General features: G+C 27.0%; 2 protein-coding genes across 4 annotated transcripts in view; both read left to right on the forward strand.

Moving 5' to 3' along the window:
- The first annotated feature begins 3620 nt into the window (after positions 1 to 3620).
- On the forward strand, positions 3621 to 9421 carry LOC127288296 (glutathione S-transferase-like). The gene is made up of 4 exons (XM_051315671.1): positions 3621 to 3980; positions 5105 to 5272; positions 8397 to 8536; positions 8810 to 9421. Exons 1-4 carry the CDS (start codon positions 3851 to 3853, stop codon positions 8975 to 8977), a joined length of 606 nt encoding a protein of 201 aa, XP_051171628.1. The 5' UTR covers positions 3621 to 3850; the 3' UTR covers positions 8978 to 9421.
- A 4884-nt stretch (positions 9422 to 14305) lies between these two features.
- The window catches only part of LOC127288297 (uncharacterized), a 164288-nt gene continuing 161653 nt past the window's right edge, over positions 14306 to 16940 (forward strand). For 2 of the 3 annotated variants that reach the window (XM_051315676.1, XM_051315675.1), the window contains exon 1: positions 14439 to 15245. In XM_051315676.1, coding sequence (XP_051171633.1) covers positions 15226 to 15245 — 20 coding nt within the window. In that variant the 5' untranslated portion in view covers positions 14439 to 15225. Of the gene's footprint in view, positions 15246 to 16940 lie in introns of all 3 variants that reach the window. The other variant, XM_051315672.1, reaches the window with a different exon arrangement.

Below are 16940 nucleotides of genomic sequence, written 5' to 3' on the forward strand. Positions count from 1 at the left end.
TTTTGTAAATTTTTTTGTAACAAACAATTTTTCTTCTGAATTCTACAAACAATTTATTACAATTTATTTCTTAAAAAACACAAGGGACATGGAATTGTACGCTTCGTGGAAAATCACCCATATAGGTACGCAATGGAAAATTGACAGTGCTTACGATTGGTTAAATAATGGGCCAAGAATGGTTGCCAATCGTTTTTTCCTTGTCAAATCACCAATGGTCTAATCTTAGTATAGCCAATTATTAACCAAGAATTTGAATCATCCCAATATTTTATAATTTATGGTCCACTATTGGCAACCAATAATTCGACAAGGATACAAAAATTTAATTAAATTTATTTCATATATGGAGATAATTAAAATATCTCCTGCCACCAAAACGGCAAAGTGCAAAAGAAATTTAATTCTGATTTCAACGACAACGGAGTCTATATTTATAATGTTCGGATAACACCTTGATTGCGAGTCATTAAATTTTTTTCGCACTTTGTCGTTTTGGTGGCAGGAGATATTTTAATTATCTCCATATGTGAAATAAATTTATTAAAATTTTTGTATCCTCGTCTAATTATATGGTTGACAATAGTGGACCACAAATTATAAAATTTTTGGATGATATGTATTGCCATTAATAGGCATCCAATATTAGGTTTTCATTGGCTGCTAAAACATATATTGAACATTCAAATTCTGGGTTCATTGGCTTCCAATACTGGTCCAATCTTTGTAGCCAATTGAAAACCAACCTTTTTAGAATCCTTTTTTTATCTTGGTAACCAATTATGGAACAATATTATGGCTACCAATAATTGTCAACATCGTGATTATTCCAAGATTTTAACAATCGTGGTCTAATATTATGGGTTCCATCATTGCACCAATATTAAAACGACTGGTTCCCATTATTGAGCCATTATTAAACCAACCGCTGACAGATGTGTGTTTTTGTCATTTACACACGGAGAGAAATAGATGGTACGGGGTACTATCCAGGTAGTACAAGGTACCATATTTGATCTTACATATACGGATAGCAATCTAGATTCTATTAGTTACTATCCAGATTGTACGGAGTAACATAACCATACTTTTTGCCACATCTTTGATATTACCAAGTAGCATAATGATGGTTCCGGATAACATCTACTTTTTACCATCTTAAGATGATAAATTCTTATCGTCTATTTCTCTCCTGGCATGTTTTGAGTAAATTATATAGTCCAACTTTCAACCGGTATGAAATGAGAAGGTTTATTTGGTCGCTAACTCCCGGACTAATACCCAAGTAGCACGTAATATTACAGTAATATTAAAATGTCCGCCTCATGGTAATATTACCGATTAATATTACAGTAACATTACAGTAGTATTACTATAATATTACAGCAATACTACTGTAATATTACACGGAGAGAAATAGATGGTACGGGGTACTATTTAGATAGTACCAGGTAACATATTTGATCTTACACTGACAATGAGAAAAATGTTTAGTCAAAGCAACCAAAATTTGGTTGGGCCAACAAAATTTTTTTTTTGGTATTTAAGCAACCAAACTATTTGTTTGAGTCAATCAAAAAATTTGTTTGAGTGTTTTTTGTTGGCATACCAAAAATGTTTGGTTAGCTCAACCAAATTTTTTTTTTAGGTCAACAAAAATGTTTGGTTGATTAAACCAACATTTTTTTTTTGTAAAAATTTTATTCTACCTTATCTCTTTTCTTTTTATCTTTTTTATTTATTTCATTATTTATTTATTATCAATTTAACATTGAATTTATATTTATCCAATTAAAATATTTGTGGACTTTGAAAAATCTTATCCCCGCCTGGGATCGAACCTCTGTTTTAAAATTAAAGGTCGGGAGCTCTGACCACTGGACAACAAACGATCATTTGGTTTTTTAGACCAAACTATTTTGTTGTTTTAACCAATTTATTTTGTTGTCGTAACCAAATTTTGGTTGAATTTTAAAAATGTTCAACCAAATAATTTTGTTGGCCTAAACAAATTTTTGGTTGAGACAACTCAACGACTTTGTTTCAGCCAACCAAAATTGCCTAACCAAACAATTTTGTTGCAAACACTAAATTTTTTTTCTCAGTGTACATATACGGAACAGCAATCTAGATTCTATTAGTTACTATCCAGATTGTACGGAGTAACATCTTGATTGTAGTGGGTAACATAACCATACTTTTTGTAACATCTTTGATAGTACCGGATAACATCTACTTTTTACCATCTTAAGATCATAATTTTTTACCATCTATTTCTCTCCGTGTACTTTAATATTACACGCTTATTTGAAATACATAAAAATTTCAAATTTTTGAAGTAGTTTTTGAAATTTTGTGTAATATTACCATGAGGCGGACATTTTAATAATAAAGTAATACTAGCGATGTATTCCTCGCTCGCTAACGCTCGCTCGATTATAGTTGTACTTATTGTTGTTTACTTATTGTAGTTTATGTATATTATATATATAATTTATGTTTTAAATTAATATATTATTAATATTGTATAAAATTTATCTTAATTTTGATCAGTATCATTGAAGGATGAAATCACAGTAAACTTGGTTGTATCTTTTTCTATTGCAACGTTTTGATGCACATAAGATATGTCAAAAAGAGATCGTTTTGTGTATTATTTTTAGAAATGATACACGAAACGGTCTCATTTTTTGATGCAAAAAATTGAATCTATTTATATCAATCATGGCCGAATTGAATCGACTCAAAATTAAACGAATTTTTTTCAGATATTTTGGTAATAGTACAATTGCGGAGACCATTTCACTATTTAATTTGAAAATGAAAATAACAGAAAATCAAAGACAATGTGCAATTCGATAATTAAAAAGTGACAGCTTATAAACATAACCTAAAATGCATGAGAAAAAATTTGTCGATAAAATCAATATAGCCGAGCTTTTTAGAAGGTAGATGGCAGTAGATGGCCATAATAAATCGAAAAACCTTTTAAAATATCGGTTTTTATTTTTATTATCCAGAGTAAACCTTTATAAAGAGATTTTAAAGGTATATATCCAAAAATTCGTAAAAAATTGCATAAAATTGCAAAATAACCCTTTTTTGGGAAGAAAATCCAAAATAACCCTTTTTCGGGTTAAAATTGAAAAAACATGTTACAAAAAAAAGTATAAAAAGATTTTCTAAAAGCATATGGCAAACTATTTTGATTTATTTGAAAATAAGAGAAAATAGATTTTCCAAGGACGGTGTCGAGGTCACGGTGTCTTGGGTATGATAATTATTCATTAAAATTTTGAAAATTTAATTAAAAGAATCAATGGGTTTTATACCAAAAACTTTGTTGAATAGAAGAAAAATTATTTTTGAAATATTACTGTCTTTACAAACTATAAATATATAAGCAATAAAAATTAGCGAGAATGTAATACTTAAATACAAGGACATAATATTTCTATGTAGTCTCAATGACACGTCCCTCGCAAATATTGCCTAGATGGCAATTACACTATGCTCTATGAGAGTAAATCGCAAATTCTTGCTGGAAGAGGTGAGGCAAAGAGAATATATATTGTGTCTGTGTGGGGAATGGATAGGAATGATGGAAATGAATACGTGGGGCACTGTGTTTTGCAATTCTCAAGTACAAATTACAGTCGATTCGTGTCAAGCGGCAGTGCCACATCCAACTTTTTAAAATATTTATAATATAAAATTATTTCCCTTTTACGATTCCATAAAAAATAAAGTGCAATTATATTGAATTTATAATTTCTTTTTTGTGATATTTATATTAATTGAAATTTATATTAATTTTAATAAATTTACGCTTTTTTTAAAAAAAATTAATATGTCCTACAAGTTGTATTATTTCAATATAACCGGCTTGGGTGAACCGGTTAGATTTATACTTAGTTATGGTGGAGTTAAATTTGAAGATATTCGTCTAACTTTTGACGATTGGCCAAAGATGAAATCTGGTAATTATTATTTAAAATTATATTAATCAAATTATACTAATCAAAAGAAAATTATTTAATCTCGTATTAATTTTCATTTTAAAATCAAATTTTACATTTCCGCAAAGTATATGTTGCTTTAATCAATGTAAGATTTAAGTTTTCAAAAAAAAATTCGCCATATTTGATCCGCCATGTTGAATTTTGAAAATCTGACGTTAGATTCGTAATCATTATTTTTTAAAAATAAAATCATTTTTTTCTGTATGTACAATGTCAGATTACAAATAAACTCTCCATGTACATTTGGATTAGTTAAAAATAACTGAAATTTCAGTTAATATTTAACTAAATCAATTGTTTGAGTGTTTTTTCTGTTATTTTTTAACTAATAATAATTACTCAGTTTTTACATATTGCTAAAGCAAAAAGTTAGCCATGATTTTACTAAAAATTAGTAATTTTTACTAATTCATAGATTTAGAGAGTACGGCAAATTTTATTATTGTTATAATAATTGAATATACATATATATACATTTTATTGAACATAGATTAAAGTTTATTTATAGACAGAATACAAAGTTCTGGAATGAAGCGATAAGAGTTTAAAAAATTACATTTTTTTTTCTTTTACTTATTATGTAAGTTCTCTCTTCTATGAATCTATACATTGTAAACATTATTGTATAACAATCTCAATGATGTTGATGATTAAGTACTTTGTCATTTTTTTTTTCTTTTGATATTACAAGCCAATAAAATGAATAATTATAACAATTTTCTAAAAATCTATTGTAATTTGTTAAAAATTGCTTTTTTTATTATAAAAATACCATAAAATATTAGTTACTTTTTGTTTAATCTTTTTATTTATTCTTTTTTTTTAAATATAATTTTTATTTAATTATAAAAAATAAATTTTTTTTGATCATCACAAAGAAGATTTAATTTTTCACGAATTAAATGAAAATTGTTTATCAATTTATGTTTACATTCGTTACGATTGATATAAAATAAATTCGAAAATTTTACTTTATATATTTTATTAAATAATTTCTACTTTTACAATAATATATAAGTGATATAAAAAAAAAATTATTCAAAATTTTTTTACATGATTTTTATATTGTATTCTTCCTCTAGAAATGCCCATGGGCCAAATGCCAGTTTTGGAGATTGATGGCAAAAAATACAATCAATCCAAATCCATTTGTCGTTATTTGGCAAAAAAGTTCAACCTCTATGGAGCCAATGACCTCGAAGCCTTAGAGATTGATGCAGCAGCTGATGACATTGATGACATGAGAATTCGTAAGTATCAGTCTTTCTTTTGAAGAAGAATAAAAAGTTTTAAAAAACAAGTTATTTTATGTCCCAAAAAATTTAATTTTTTTAAAAAAATGTATTTTGATATTTGCAAATAATAATAATAATAATAATAATAATAATAATAATAATAATAATAAATTCAATATTTATTAAAAAAATATAATATATATTTTACGGATGTTGGTATAAAAAATATTTAATATTAAATTAAACTGTTTGGGTAATTTATTTTTTAAGGAATGTTGAACAATGGAATCTTTCATTTGCGTTATTTGTTATTATTATTTTTGTCCCTTATAAAAGTAATACACCCTGTTATGATTTATCTTTATTTGAATTATCTGACAATCTAGCAAAATATTTCTATATCAACCGAGAGGTTTAAGTGACTTCCGCTTTCTTTTAAATCGTAGGACCCCTCTTTTTTTCCTCATATATATTTATATTATATACTTTTTTTTGAGAGCGAAATAACAAACGTAAAACTTTCATTTTTTATCCCTGTCGTCGCTATTTATATATATATATATCTGCGAATAAATCCAATTCCCTAGTGCGAATAAAATGACATAAAAATGAGTTTATATGAGGGTGATGCGCTCCACCAAGTGCTTTATATGATATTTTCTTAAATATTCACTTCCTCATCATTTTTTTTCTAAAACTAAAAATGTATATATATATATATTACTATTATCAGATATTAATTAATTCTTAGTTTTAAATTTGTAATATTTTAAACGAAATATTTTTCAGTTTTTTTACTCTTTCTGATAGAAGCAAGGTTTAAAAAGACAAATATACATTTTTCTTCAATAGATATATATATAAGAACCGAGGGGGAATTTACTAGTAAAAATTGTGTACACTTGACTACAACTACACATATTTTGTTTCGGTGTAATTACAGGAGCAGATGTACCTTACTGTACTCGATTTTTTTTACTTATTACACTAAGGTAGCTAAAAGCTAAAATTCGCCAATTACTAAAGAACCATCTTCTGATTTGATTCTGTAAACATTCGAAATCGCCACCTATGGCAAAGTTGCTATACTTCAGCATCAACTCCCGCGCTATATTTGAACAAGTGTTTAAAATTTTTACTTATATTAACATTTTTCCTTAAATTTTTTAAGGTATTACACCATAATACCACAATATTACAAGTATTACACAGTATTACATGGTATTACACAAAATACTCATTATTACAAGACATTACAAAATATTACAGATATTACAGGTATTACCGAGTATTACCAGGCAAGTGTACACTTGACTACCAGAGTAAATTCCCCCTCGATAAGAACCTTATATTCTAATTACAGTACGTAATTCTAAACCTAACCTAAAAATATTTGTCTATCAGTACCAAGGGCTTTAAGTTCTAGTTCCTTTTATCCACATTGGCTTCGATCATTTTAATGTCCATTCAATTCTTTATTTATATCTTATCCTACCTATAATTTACTAATTTTCTTCTTCATTCCGTTTCTTTTATTCTTACAACCATAAAAGATAAATTCATGATTTTTCAATCCCAAATAGGGTAAGTGTATGAATTACTGCTGATGCGCCAATTACTGCGATTTTTATAAAATTAGTAAAACTTAGTAATTGAGAACATAAAACTGTTTCAAAATGACTTTAAAACTTATTCCAAATAATATTTGATATTATATCCACTAATGATGCATATTTCGACTATTATCAAATTATTTATTCAAGTTACAATTGAACCTATCACAGTAATTAGAGCATTCGTATATTTTTCGCATTCTGCTATTACTGTGGTCTATCCAGTCAACCAAACCTCTAAATCAACATTTTCAGCGTTGCAGTAATTGGTGCACACCATTCGCAGTAATTCATGCAAACTTGCAGTAATACCAGCAAATGCCATTTTTAAAAAAGTTAATATTTTTAATAATATATTTGTTATTTCTTCAAGTTTAAAGTATCGTTTCTATTTTAATAGACACTAATAGAGATTTAACAAAAACAATTAAATCATTATTTCATTAACACTTTTATTATTTTATCATTAAAGTTGGTCTTGGGTTTTACATCACAGTAATTGGGACATTTACCCTGATTTCTTTTGAAATGGGCGACATTCAAAAGTTTCTATTCAAAAAGTAAATTCCAAATCTGGCAATGAAAACCTCCCATCACGTCAGGATTTTGAGAAAAGTGGGGATAAAAGTCCCAAAAATCACTTTTTTGTCAGTTTTTAAACATTTCTACCAGGTAAATCCGACGTACTAGAGACATGTCATAGGAGTCAAATTAAAGCTTGAACCCTGTACTTTACGACGATACAGCGATATTGACAACAACAAAATAAATTAGCTGTCAAAAATGGGTTTTTTAAGTTGTCAAGCATAAAAATTGACTTACAACTGTTCGTAAATACAACTATTTTTAAAAATACTGGGATTCGCTTGGAATCCGTCACTCGGACGTTTTTGGAGTCGCGGATTACGGATATGATGTTTTTTCAAAATTCAAAATGGCGGATCTAATATGTCGGATTGAATCGATTTTTAAAAAAGTCGTCCGCCATTTTGAATTTTGAAAAAAACATCATATCTGTAATCCGCGACTCCAAAAACGCCCGAGTGACGAATTCCAAGCGAATTCAAGTATTTTTAAAAATAGTTGTATTTACGAACAGTTGTAAGTCAATTTTTATGCTTGACAACTTAAAGAAACCATTTTTGACAGCTAATTTATTTTGTTGTTGTCAATATCGCTATATCGTCGTAAAGTACAGGGTTCAAGCTTTAATTTGACTCCAATGACAAGTCTCTAGTACAAGCTTACCGATCAATATTGCGATAATCTTAAGGTGCAATCTTGCAGTAACCTTACACTGCAATTTTTCGGTAAGCTTACCATGCAAACTTAGGTTCGGTTGGGACATTTGAAGCTTACGTGCTATCCGGGCGAATCTTTATACTATTTTTGACTTCTCCACAAAAATTTAACTCAATATATAAAATATTTTTCAAGAAAACCTGTGGAGAATGCGGAAAATTACAACAATAACACAACCTTAATTCTTTTTCAGTTTAATTAAGAGTTTGTTAAATATTTTGCAGCGTTATCTCACTATTATTGGGAGAAAGATCCAAATTTCAAGGCTGTTATGAAGGAAAAAGCAATGGAAAAGTATGAGAAGACCATGAAATTATTTGAAGAAAAAGTTAAGAAAAATGGAGGATTCTTTGTTGGAGGAAAGGTGAATATTTGCATAATTTAAAGATTTTTTAAGGGCATGTGTAATATGCTACGTCACACACGTTTGAAATATTAAAAATTCTCAAAACATCTCATTTTTTAATTTTTACAATAATATAAAGATTAAAAAATTGGTTTTTATAATAGCAAATATAAATAATTAATATATGAAAAAAAATATAAACAAATTATCCTACGTAGATAATTGTAAGAAATTTTTAATGTAATTTCCAATAGGATTTAACTAATTATGTAACATTTTTATATTCATTAGATGTCATGGGCTGATCTACTCTACTGTGCATTCTGCGATTATTTGAGTATGGTTCTTGGTCACGACATAAATAAGAATTACCCAGCAATGCAAAAACTGAGGCAAACAGTTGTAAATCATCCTTCCATCAAGGCTTATATTGAGAAACGTCCAAAAACTGACTTTTAATGAGTGTAACATTTTTTCAGCGTACTTATATGCACACCTATATTTACACACATTTAATATGTATTCCTTATACAAAAGTCAAATTTTTATATAATATATATAATATACATATAAGACTTTAGAAGATGAGTATTATTGCACAAAAAGTAATTTAAAAGATTTATAAAACGAATTTTTATTTATCAGTATATTATATGTGTTTTTTTTAACTATTGGAAAAGTTTTTCTAAATATTACAAATCTTTATAAATTTGAAAACTGTTAGTTATTGAAGTATTCTGAAAATATATTTTTGAGTTTTCAAAAATGTCAAAGGTTTATATATTGTAAAAATATTGTTAAGTGAGATAATTTGTATAGAAAAAAATTAAATTTTTGTTATACTTTTGTTATTTTAATATAAACAAATATTTTCAATAAATAAAACTTTGTTTGCATGAGAAATCAATATTTAAATGTAAAATAACAACAATCACATAACTTTAACAAACTATATTTCACAAGTCTGTATATTTAAACTTTTTTTTTGGCAAAATGAATACGACTATGTGTTTCCGAAGGAAATTTTTGCGCTAAACATAAATCCGTTGTCCAAAATATTCCATTACGTCAGGTTTTTGAGAAAAATAGGGTTGAAACTCCTTAAAACAGCGTTTTTGGTACTTTTTGAAAAATCGTGTGACAAAATTTTGACATGACGTGATGAAAACGTCGCTATATAATGAGCCCACAGCCGACTCATTTGCTTTAACCATACAAATACACAAAGAAAAATGATTTATCTGTAGCGGCAAATATGCATTAGCTGAAATCAATTAGCTGTGCTTAGCTGCCACAGCTAAGGATTAGCAAGTCCGTGCGTGTAAACCCCGTAGCCGACCGGCATTGCGGCGTGACGTCAGTTTAAAAGTCAGTTAAACGCAGTGATGTATTAGTAAGTAAATATTAATTTTTATTCAATAATGTTGAATCAAAAACAAGTGCAGCTTCTCGAAAATGGGACATGGAGGAATATAATATATTCCTCCATGTCCCATTTTCGAGAAGCTGCACTAGTTCACATTATGTGATGCTCCACGAGAGAAGGGACCTAACGTGCTTTTGACTTAAGGTTCGCTTTTACCGTCTTCTTAGGCAGACTATTTTATTGCAATTTCTTGCACAAAATACACCTAAAAGTGTAGAAAAAAATTGACAGCCCGATCCGCGTAGAGAAAGACACATATTATGACCATTAAAGCACTTTTCGTCATAACAAAATCAACAAAAAATTCAATTTTTCTTAGGCAGACTATTTTATTGCAAATTCTTGCACAAAATACACCTTGTATCAGTTTCGGTGTATCAATTTCGGTGACCAAAATTACGTGTATTTTCAAGATACTTTGCCCCCCAAAATTGGAGCCAATGGAAATCTTAAAAATGTTTCAGTTTCTGCACGGAAAAAAATTTGATCTCAAATAATTAAATTAATAATTGTTTAAATGTGCATCTTTATAAGTAATTAAAACAAAAAAAGATTTAAATAATTTTTTTACTCATTTGGTAAAAGTTATATTATAGTCGGCATAGTCGGTTCTGGTATTGAGCATGGTGTCTGCGCTTATTTCATAACAAAATTAATTTTAACATTTTCATCTTATATATACCGCCAAACCTGCTCTTACAGACGTATTTAAAAATTTTTAAATTTCTCAAATCACAATTTCACATTTTTTCTAATAAAGTATTATTCTTGGGAGATTTTAACGTTTTGCAAATTTTGTTGATCATGATTCTAACGAACTAATTAGAGACAAAAGAGTTAAATCTTTACATTTATTCTCAGAATTTTTTAATCTCTCTCAGGTCAACTTCGTCAGAAATTCTAATAGTATATGTTTAGATCTCGTGTTTTCAAATATATCTTGTGATATAATTCAGTCAACCTTTCCATTATTATATTATACATATATGGTAACTCAACAACTGCATCCACTGTACACTTAAAACACTTATTATTAATTAATTATATCTTAATTTATTCTTATTATTGCATAAATAATCACTCTATATGTCTATTAACCATTCCTAATAGTTATTTACAACATATTTCGTCGATTAACGACAATATTTTACAAGAAACCGAAACGTAACCGAATCGTAACCCAATTCGGTTACAACTCGGTTTACCCAATTCGGCAGGGGAAGTATAACGAATTCGATTTCGCAAACTTAACCTAAAAATGGAAATTAAATATTTGATTATTTGAATAAAATTTTGATATAAAATATAAGAAAGTATTAAAAATAAATTTCTTTTTAGACCAAATTCATTTCAAATCAGGCAGGCTGAATCGTTATATTTATCTAAAATTTAGAGGAAAAAAATTAAAGTGTTATAATTTTTAAAGTAATTTAGATGTCTTATTTTTTCTTTTTGCATTTGAAAGAGCTTTCATTTTTTTTCTTCAAAGTACGTTGTAAAAATTAAAAAATGTTTTAAAAAAACAAAATGTCGGCCATTTTAATGAATAAAAATTAAAATTACACAAAAAACCCACTCGTAATTTTATTTGATTGTTAATTATTTAAAGAATAAGAATGATATTATAGTTTTGGGACCCAGACAATTTTTATTGCTAAACGCAGAGAAATGTTCTATTTGAACCAAATATAATACTTTTGAGTTAAATAAACGTATATTTGTCTCACCGCCTACAAGCCTATTTATTTGGCGTAAATAAAAATTTATTTGAATCAAATAAATATTTATTAGGCTGTGAGACAAATATATCATTTCTCTGGGTGTAGTAGGCTGAAATCTCGAAAACAGAGACATATTTTTAGTTATGGTTTCTCAATTTTTGAGAATAAGGTTTCAATTTTTTTCAGTTGTCAATATTTTAAATAAAAGGGCCAAAAACGTTGTTTTTACGGGAGTTATCTTTTCGAAAAATATAAACCTAAAATTTTCATATAGTTAATAGTTTTGCTAAAAAAGTTTAACAATCAAAAATCGTGGTTTTTTAAAAAAAAATTTGACCCTTACGGGCTTAATACATCTTTAATTGACAAAATGATATTTTCCAGTAAATAATTATGTAATTCAAACATTCAATTTATTTAATACCATAATTCTGTTCATCTATACGTCTTATCCTTTTCCAACAGAAATTCTATGATATTTAAACCATAATTGAGATTATTTAAATACGCTACATTCATTCAATTTATTTTAATTTCTAGTCTATGTGATGTTACTACATATAAAAAGAATACGCTTTTCAATTTTGCAACATATATATTGGTCGTTTTGTATATTGGTACGTTTTCAAAATAAAAGAATCGAAATTCTTTGCGAATATACTGAATTATTCATTTATCTCTGACAAGTTATCTTCCAAAAAGTATTCAAGGAAAAAGGCGAACGACTTGCAAGAGAGAAATTTTTTCTATAAAGAACAATTTGTTCTAAAATTTTTAAAATATCGGTTTTTTTAAATTATATTAATTGTGTCAATAAAAATATAATTTCTAGCTAATAATAATTGAAAAACTTTTATATAACTTATTTTCATTTAAGAGTGTTGAACAGTATCTGAAATTTTTTGGCAAGGAATATATCTAATTACCTCCCTATAAAAACGGCATTGAAGTGTAAATGATGCGCATTGATTTTAAAATACTTTTATCTTGAAACACAGACACTTTTTACAAAATCGGTCAACATACCAAGGATCATTATTTTATAAATTTTTTAAATTCGAAAGATTGCGCGAATCCATACAAAAACGAGATTGCAAAACGAAATAAGTAGGAAAAAAAATATAATAATATGTAGCTACGATTTGGGCTCCCTGCATACTTCTGCCATCTGACGGCGGCAGGAAGTAACGATATAAACGTAAGTAATATTACTATATTATTTCAATATTCAGGTATAGAAGGACAACTAATACAATAGGGTGTCATAAATGGTTTATTATGACTAGACTTCCAGTCGACTCTATATTGTTGTTATCTCTCCTTATTTTTCTTTTGAATATTTAATATTTGAATTGAATATTTTATCACAAATTAACTTTTTAAACAGAATAAAAATTCGATTAATTTCTGACCAAAAATTTCGAAACAATGTATTTGTTTATATAAATTTTATATGGATTGAAGTGAGGATTTTTATCGCAAAACAATTGTTTAATGGACAGGAAATTTAAGCGCAAACATCCAAAGTAAATTTACAAAAAGAAAAATTTTTTTGTCCAAAAATAACTGTAAAGTGTGAATGTTTATAACATTTTTTTTATAAAAATGATAAAAATCAATTCCTGCATGCTTCTGCCATCTGACGGCGACAGGACGTAATAAACCGGTCATTATTATTACTTTTCCTTTTGCAATCGCGTTTTTGCATGAATTTACAGAATCTTTCTGATTTAAGAAATTTATAAGATAAACATCCTTGGTATTTTTGAAGATTTTGTAAAAAAAAATTTCAAATACCGTTCATTACTTTTAATAAAATTTATATTGAGCGAAATTTCCAAAAAAAATTTAATTTAATTTTGTAATAAGTTTTGGAGTGGGAATGATGATTCTTTTGTTTAAAAATAATTTATTTTTTAAAAAAATTTAATTTTTTTTTCGTTTTTTTTTTATTTTTTGAAATGAAAAGTGGTTTTGACACTAGGATCTTTTAGTAAACTCATAAAAAAGCAAATTAAAATAATTTTATTCTGAAAAATAAAAAAATCGGAAAAAAGTTAAATGTTTTTTTTAAACAAATTATATAAACGAAAGTATTATCATGCAATACAATTTAATTTGTTTAAAAAAAATCGCCGTGTCTTCTAAACAAATTCAAAATTTTTTTTGTCATACCCGTGTTGTGAAATTAAATGTGACAGCGGTATAATACGAGTCGCGCGCTATATACAACAGATGGCAGCACATAACTTTGCCTTTTGGAATATTTTATTATTTATAAATGAAGATATAAGGCCAGATAAAAAAACACATAAACTACATTTAATTAATATTTTATTATTTTTTTGCAAATAGAGTGGAAAATTTTATGTTTCATAATTAAAAATTGTAAACAATTAAAAAATGTTTATTTACGTACACTATATAATTTAATAATTTTATTCTCTTTTATAATCACTCTCAAAATTTTAAATGGTGGGGATAAAATTTTGTACATTTCCCATCAATATATTATTATTTAAATATTTATTGTATTTAAAAATAGAAAATTATCCTTTTTTGCAAAATTTTTACATTTTTATATCTATAAAATATATATTTTAATATTTAAATTAATATTAAATAGGAAAGATAAAAGACAGATCCCTTGTCTACTCTCTCTCTCTCTCTCTGTCTCGCTGATATTTTGTCTTCATGTGATTGGTGGAAAAATCAAAATCATCCTAGCGCGTCTACTTTTCGTGCGACCACGTGTTTACAAATTCATTGTATCCTTCACCAATTTCCCAGTGATGGGAGATCACTACACTCACACAGCAAATATTGTTTTCTAAATATTTTTGAAATATTGTTGCAAACAGGAAAATGTCCGCCATTGAGGAAATATTGATACAAAATACTTGTGGAAATATTTCATTAGAATATTTTGGAAATTTTCAACTTTAATACCGATTGGTTTTTATATTTTTTAAAAATTCTAACTTTCTATGAAATATTTCTTAAATATTGCTGGAGTTTTCATGTGTAATATTTCAGAAAATTGCATGGCAATATTTCCTCATAGGCGGACATTTTCCTGTATGCGACAATATTTCAAGAACTTTTCATTGAAATATTTTGGAAATATTATGTGCTGCGTGGGCAGTAGCGTCAGTCTGTGTCGGTCAGACATATCCCTATACAAATTCGAAAAGTACTTTCGCACGTCGTGTTTGGCCCTATAAGACCACGTGTTCGTGAAATCTTTTAATTTTTAAATTTTTAGATAAATGAATTTTTATCTTTCGGGAGTGCTCGTACTTTGTAAATCCGCGATCGAGTACTTAATATATTAATTTTTTTTTTTAAATTTACTTCTCTGTGAATAAATTTTTATTTAGTTAATTTTAATTGAAAATAATTTTATTAGTACCGGGAGTGTTTGTAATATTTAAAACCGCGATCGTATAAGTAAAAATTAAATGAGTTTTGATTACAGTGAACACGTGGTTCGGGAGTGTTCGTAAATTTTTAAATCGCGAGTGAGTGTTTTTAGTGCCACTCCGGGATGGAGATCGGGTATGGGCGAAGGGTGTCCACGGTAATATTTTTTATTTTATAATTACAGTCAGATCCCGAATATATTAAAATTATTAAAACATTTTTAAATATATTTCGTTTTGACAAAACAATAGTATAATATAATACAAACAAGATTATTTAAGGAGGTTCATCCCATTAACATAACCTCAAACTAAAAAGTAGTTTTTAAAAGAACTAAAAATATATTTAAAATTTATTACACTCAAATTTGATAAATCCAATTGTACAATTTTGGAAAAAAAATTTCTTGTTAAATAATAATTAATAAATATTTTGTATTTTTTCTTAAAAGTTAGTGAACAATTGTAATTTTTATGCAATTCTTACAAACAATAGCTCATTTTGCTCTTTAAAAAGATTTTCTACAAAACTGTTTGTTGAATTTTATTAAAAATATTTTTTTCAAAAGTTAATAAACAAATATAAAATTTTTAGTTTTTATATTTTTTAAACAAAACCATTATTTAACAAAAACACAAAATCACAATTGTAAAGAATCTTTTAAATAGCAAAATGAGATATTGTTTGTAAGAATTGCATAAAAATTACAATTGTTCACTAACTTTAAAGAAAAAAATACAAAATGTTGATTAATTATTATTTAACAACAAATGTTAACTGAAGATAATTTTTTTCCAAAATTGTACAATTAGATCTGTCGAATTAGGGTGTAATAAATTTTAAATATATATTTTTAGTTCTGTTAAAAATTACTTTTTAGTTTGAGGTTATGTTAATGTGTTGAACCTCTTTAAATATAATTTAAAGAATTTTAATAAATTATCATTATTTTTATTAAATGAAAATGAAATTGATTAAAAGATTAGTAAATTTTATTTTCATTTATATATTTTTATATTTTATAGTTCTGCCTATATATTATAACGTAGAAAAAAAACTGCATGAAGAATTTTAAAAATATTTTTTATGCGATACAATTAAAAATTTTATTTTTCTCCTCTCGAGAAAGCTTTGTATTTGTGACCATTTCCGATTTTATAAAAATGGGTTATACGGGCTCATTTTTATCCAGAATGCATATATGAAATTTATTCGAAAAAAATAAATTTTCAAAAAAAGTCAATTTTTCTTAGGCGGACTATTTTATTGCAATTTCTTGCACAAAATACACCTAAAAGTGTAGAAAAAAATTGACAGCCCGATCCGAGTAGAGGAAGACACATAGTTTGACCTTTAAGTCGTTTTTCAAAAAGAAAAATTTTTTTACAAATTCAAATTTTTCTTAGGCAGACTATTTTATTGCAATTTCTTGCACAAAATACACCTAAAAGTGTAGAAAAAAATTGACAGCCCGATCCGAGTAGAGGAAGACACCTATTACCAACATTAAAGCGTTTATCGTCAAAAAAAAATTTTAAAAAAAATTCAATTTTTCTTAGGCAGACTATTTTATTGCAATTTCTTGCACAAAATACACCTAAAAGTGTAGAAAAAAATTGACAGCATGATCCGAGTAGAGGAAGACACATGATTTGACCTTTAAGTCGTTTTTCGAAAAAAAAAATTTTCAAAAAAATTCAATTTTTCTTAGGCATAATATTTTATTGCAATTTCTTGCACAAAATACACCTAAAAGTGTAGAAAAAAATTGACAGCCCGATCCGAGTAGAGGAAGACACCTATTACCAACATTAAAGCGTTTATCGTCAAAAAAAAATTTGTAAAAAAATTC

This window comes from Leptopilina boulardi, unplaced genomic scaffold, assembly GCF_019393585.1.
Source record: "Leptopilina boulardi isolate dan_hultmark-lab unplaced genomic scaffold, ZJU_Lbou_2.1 LbouV2_384, whole genome shotgun sequence".
Taxonomy (NCBI): Eukaryota; Metazoa; Arthropoda; class Insecta; order Hymenoptera; family Figitidae; genus Leptopilina; species Leptopilina boulardi.

Excerpts from the sequence above, each read along its gene's own strand:
- LOC127288296 (XM_051315671.1), top strand. The coding sequence starts at position 3,851 with ATGTCCTACAAGTTGTATTATTTCAATATAACCGGCTTGGGTGAACCG. Across the intron at positions 3,981-5,104 it reads TTGGCCAAAGATGAAATCTG|AAATGCCCATGGGCCAAATG; the intron begins GTAATTATTATT and ends TTCTTCCTCTAG. Across the intron at positions 8,537-8,809 it reads GATTCTTTGTTGGAGGAAAG|ATGTCATGGGCTGATCTACT; the intron begins GTGAATATTTGC and ends TATATTCATTAG.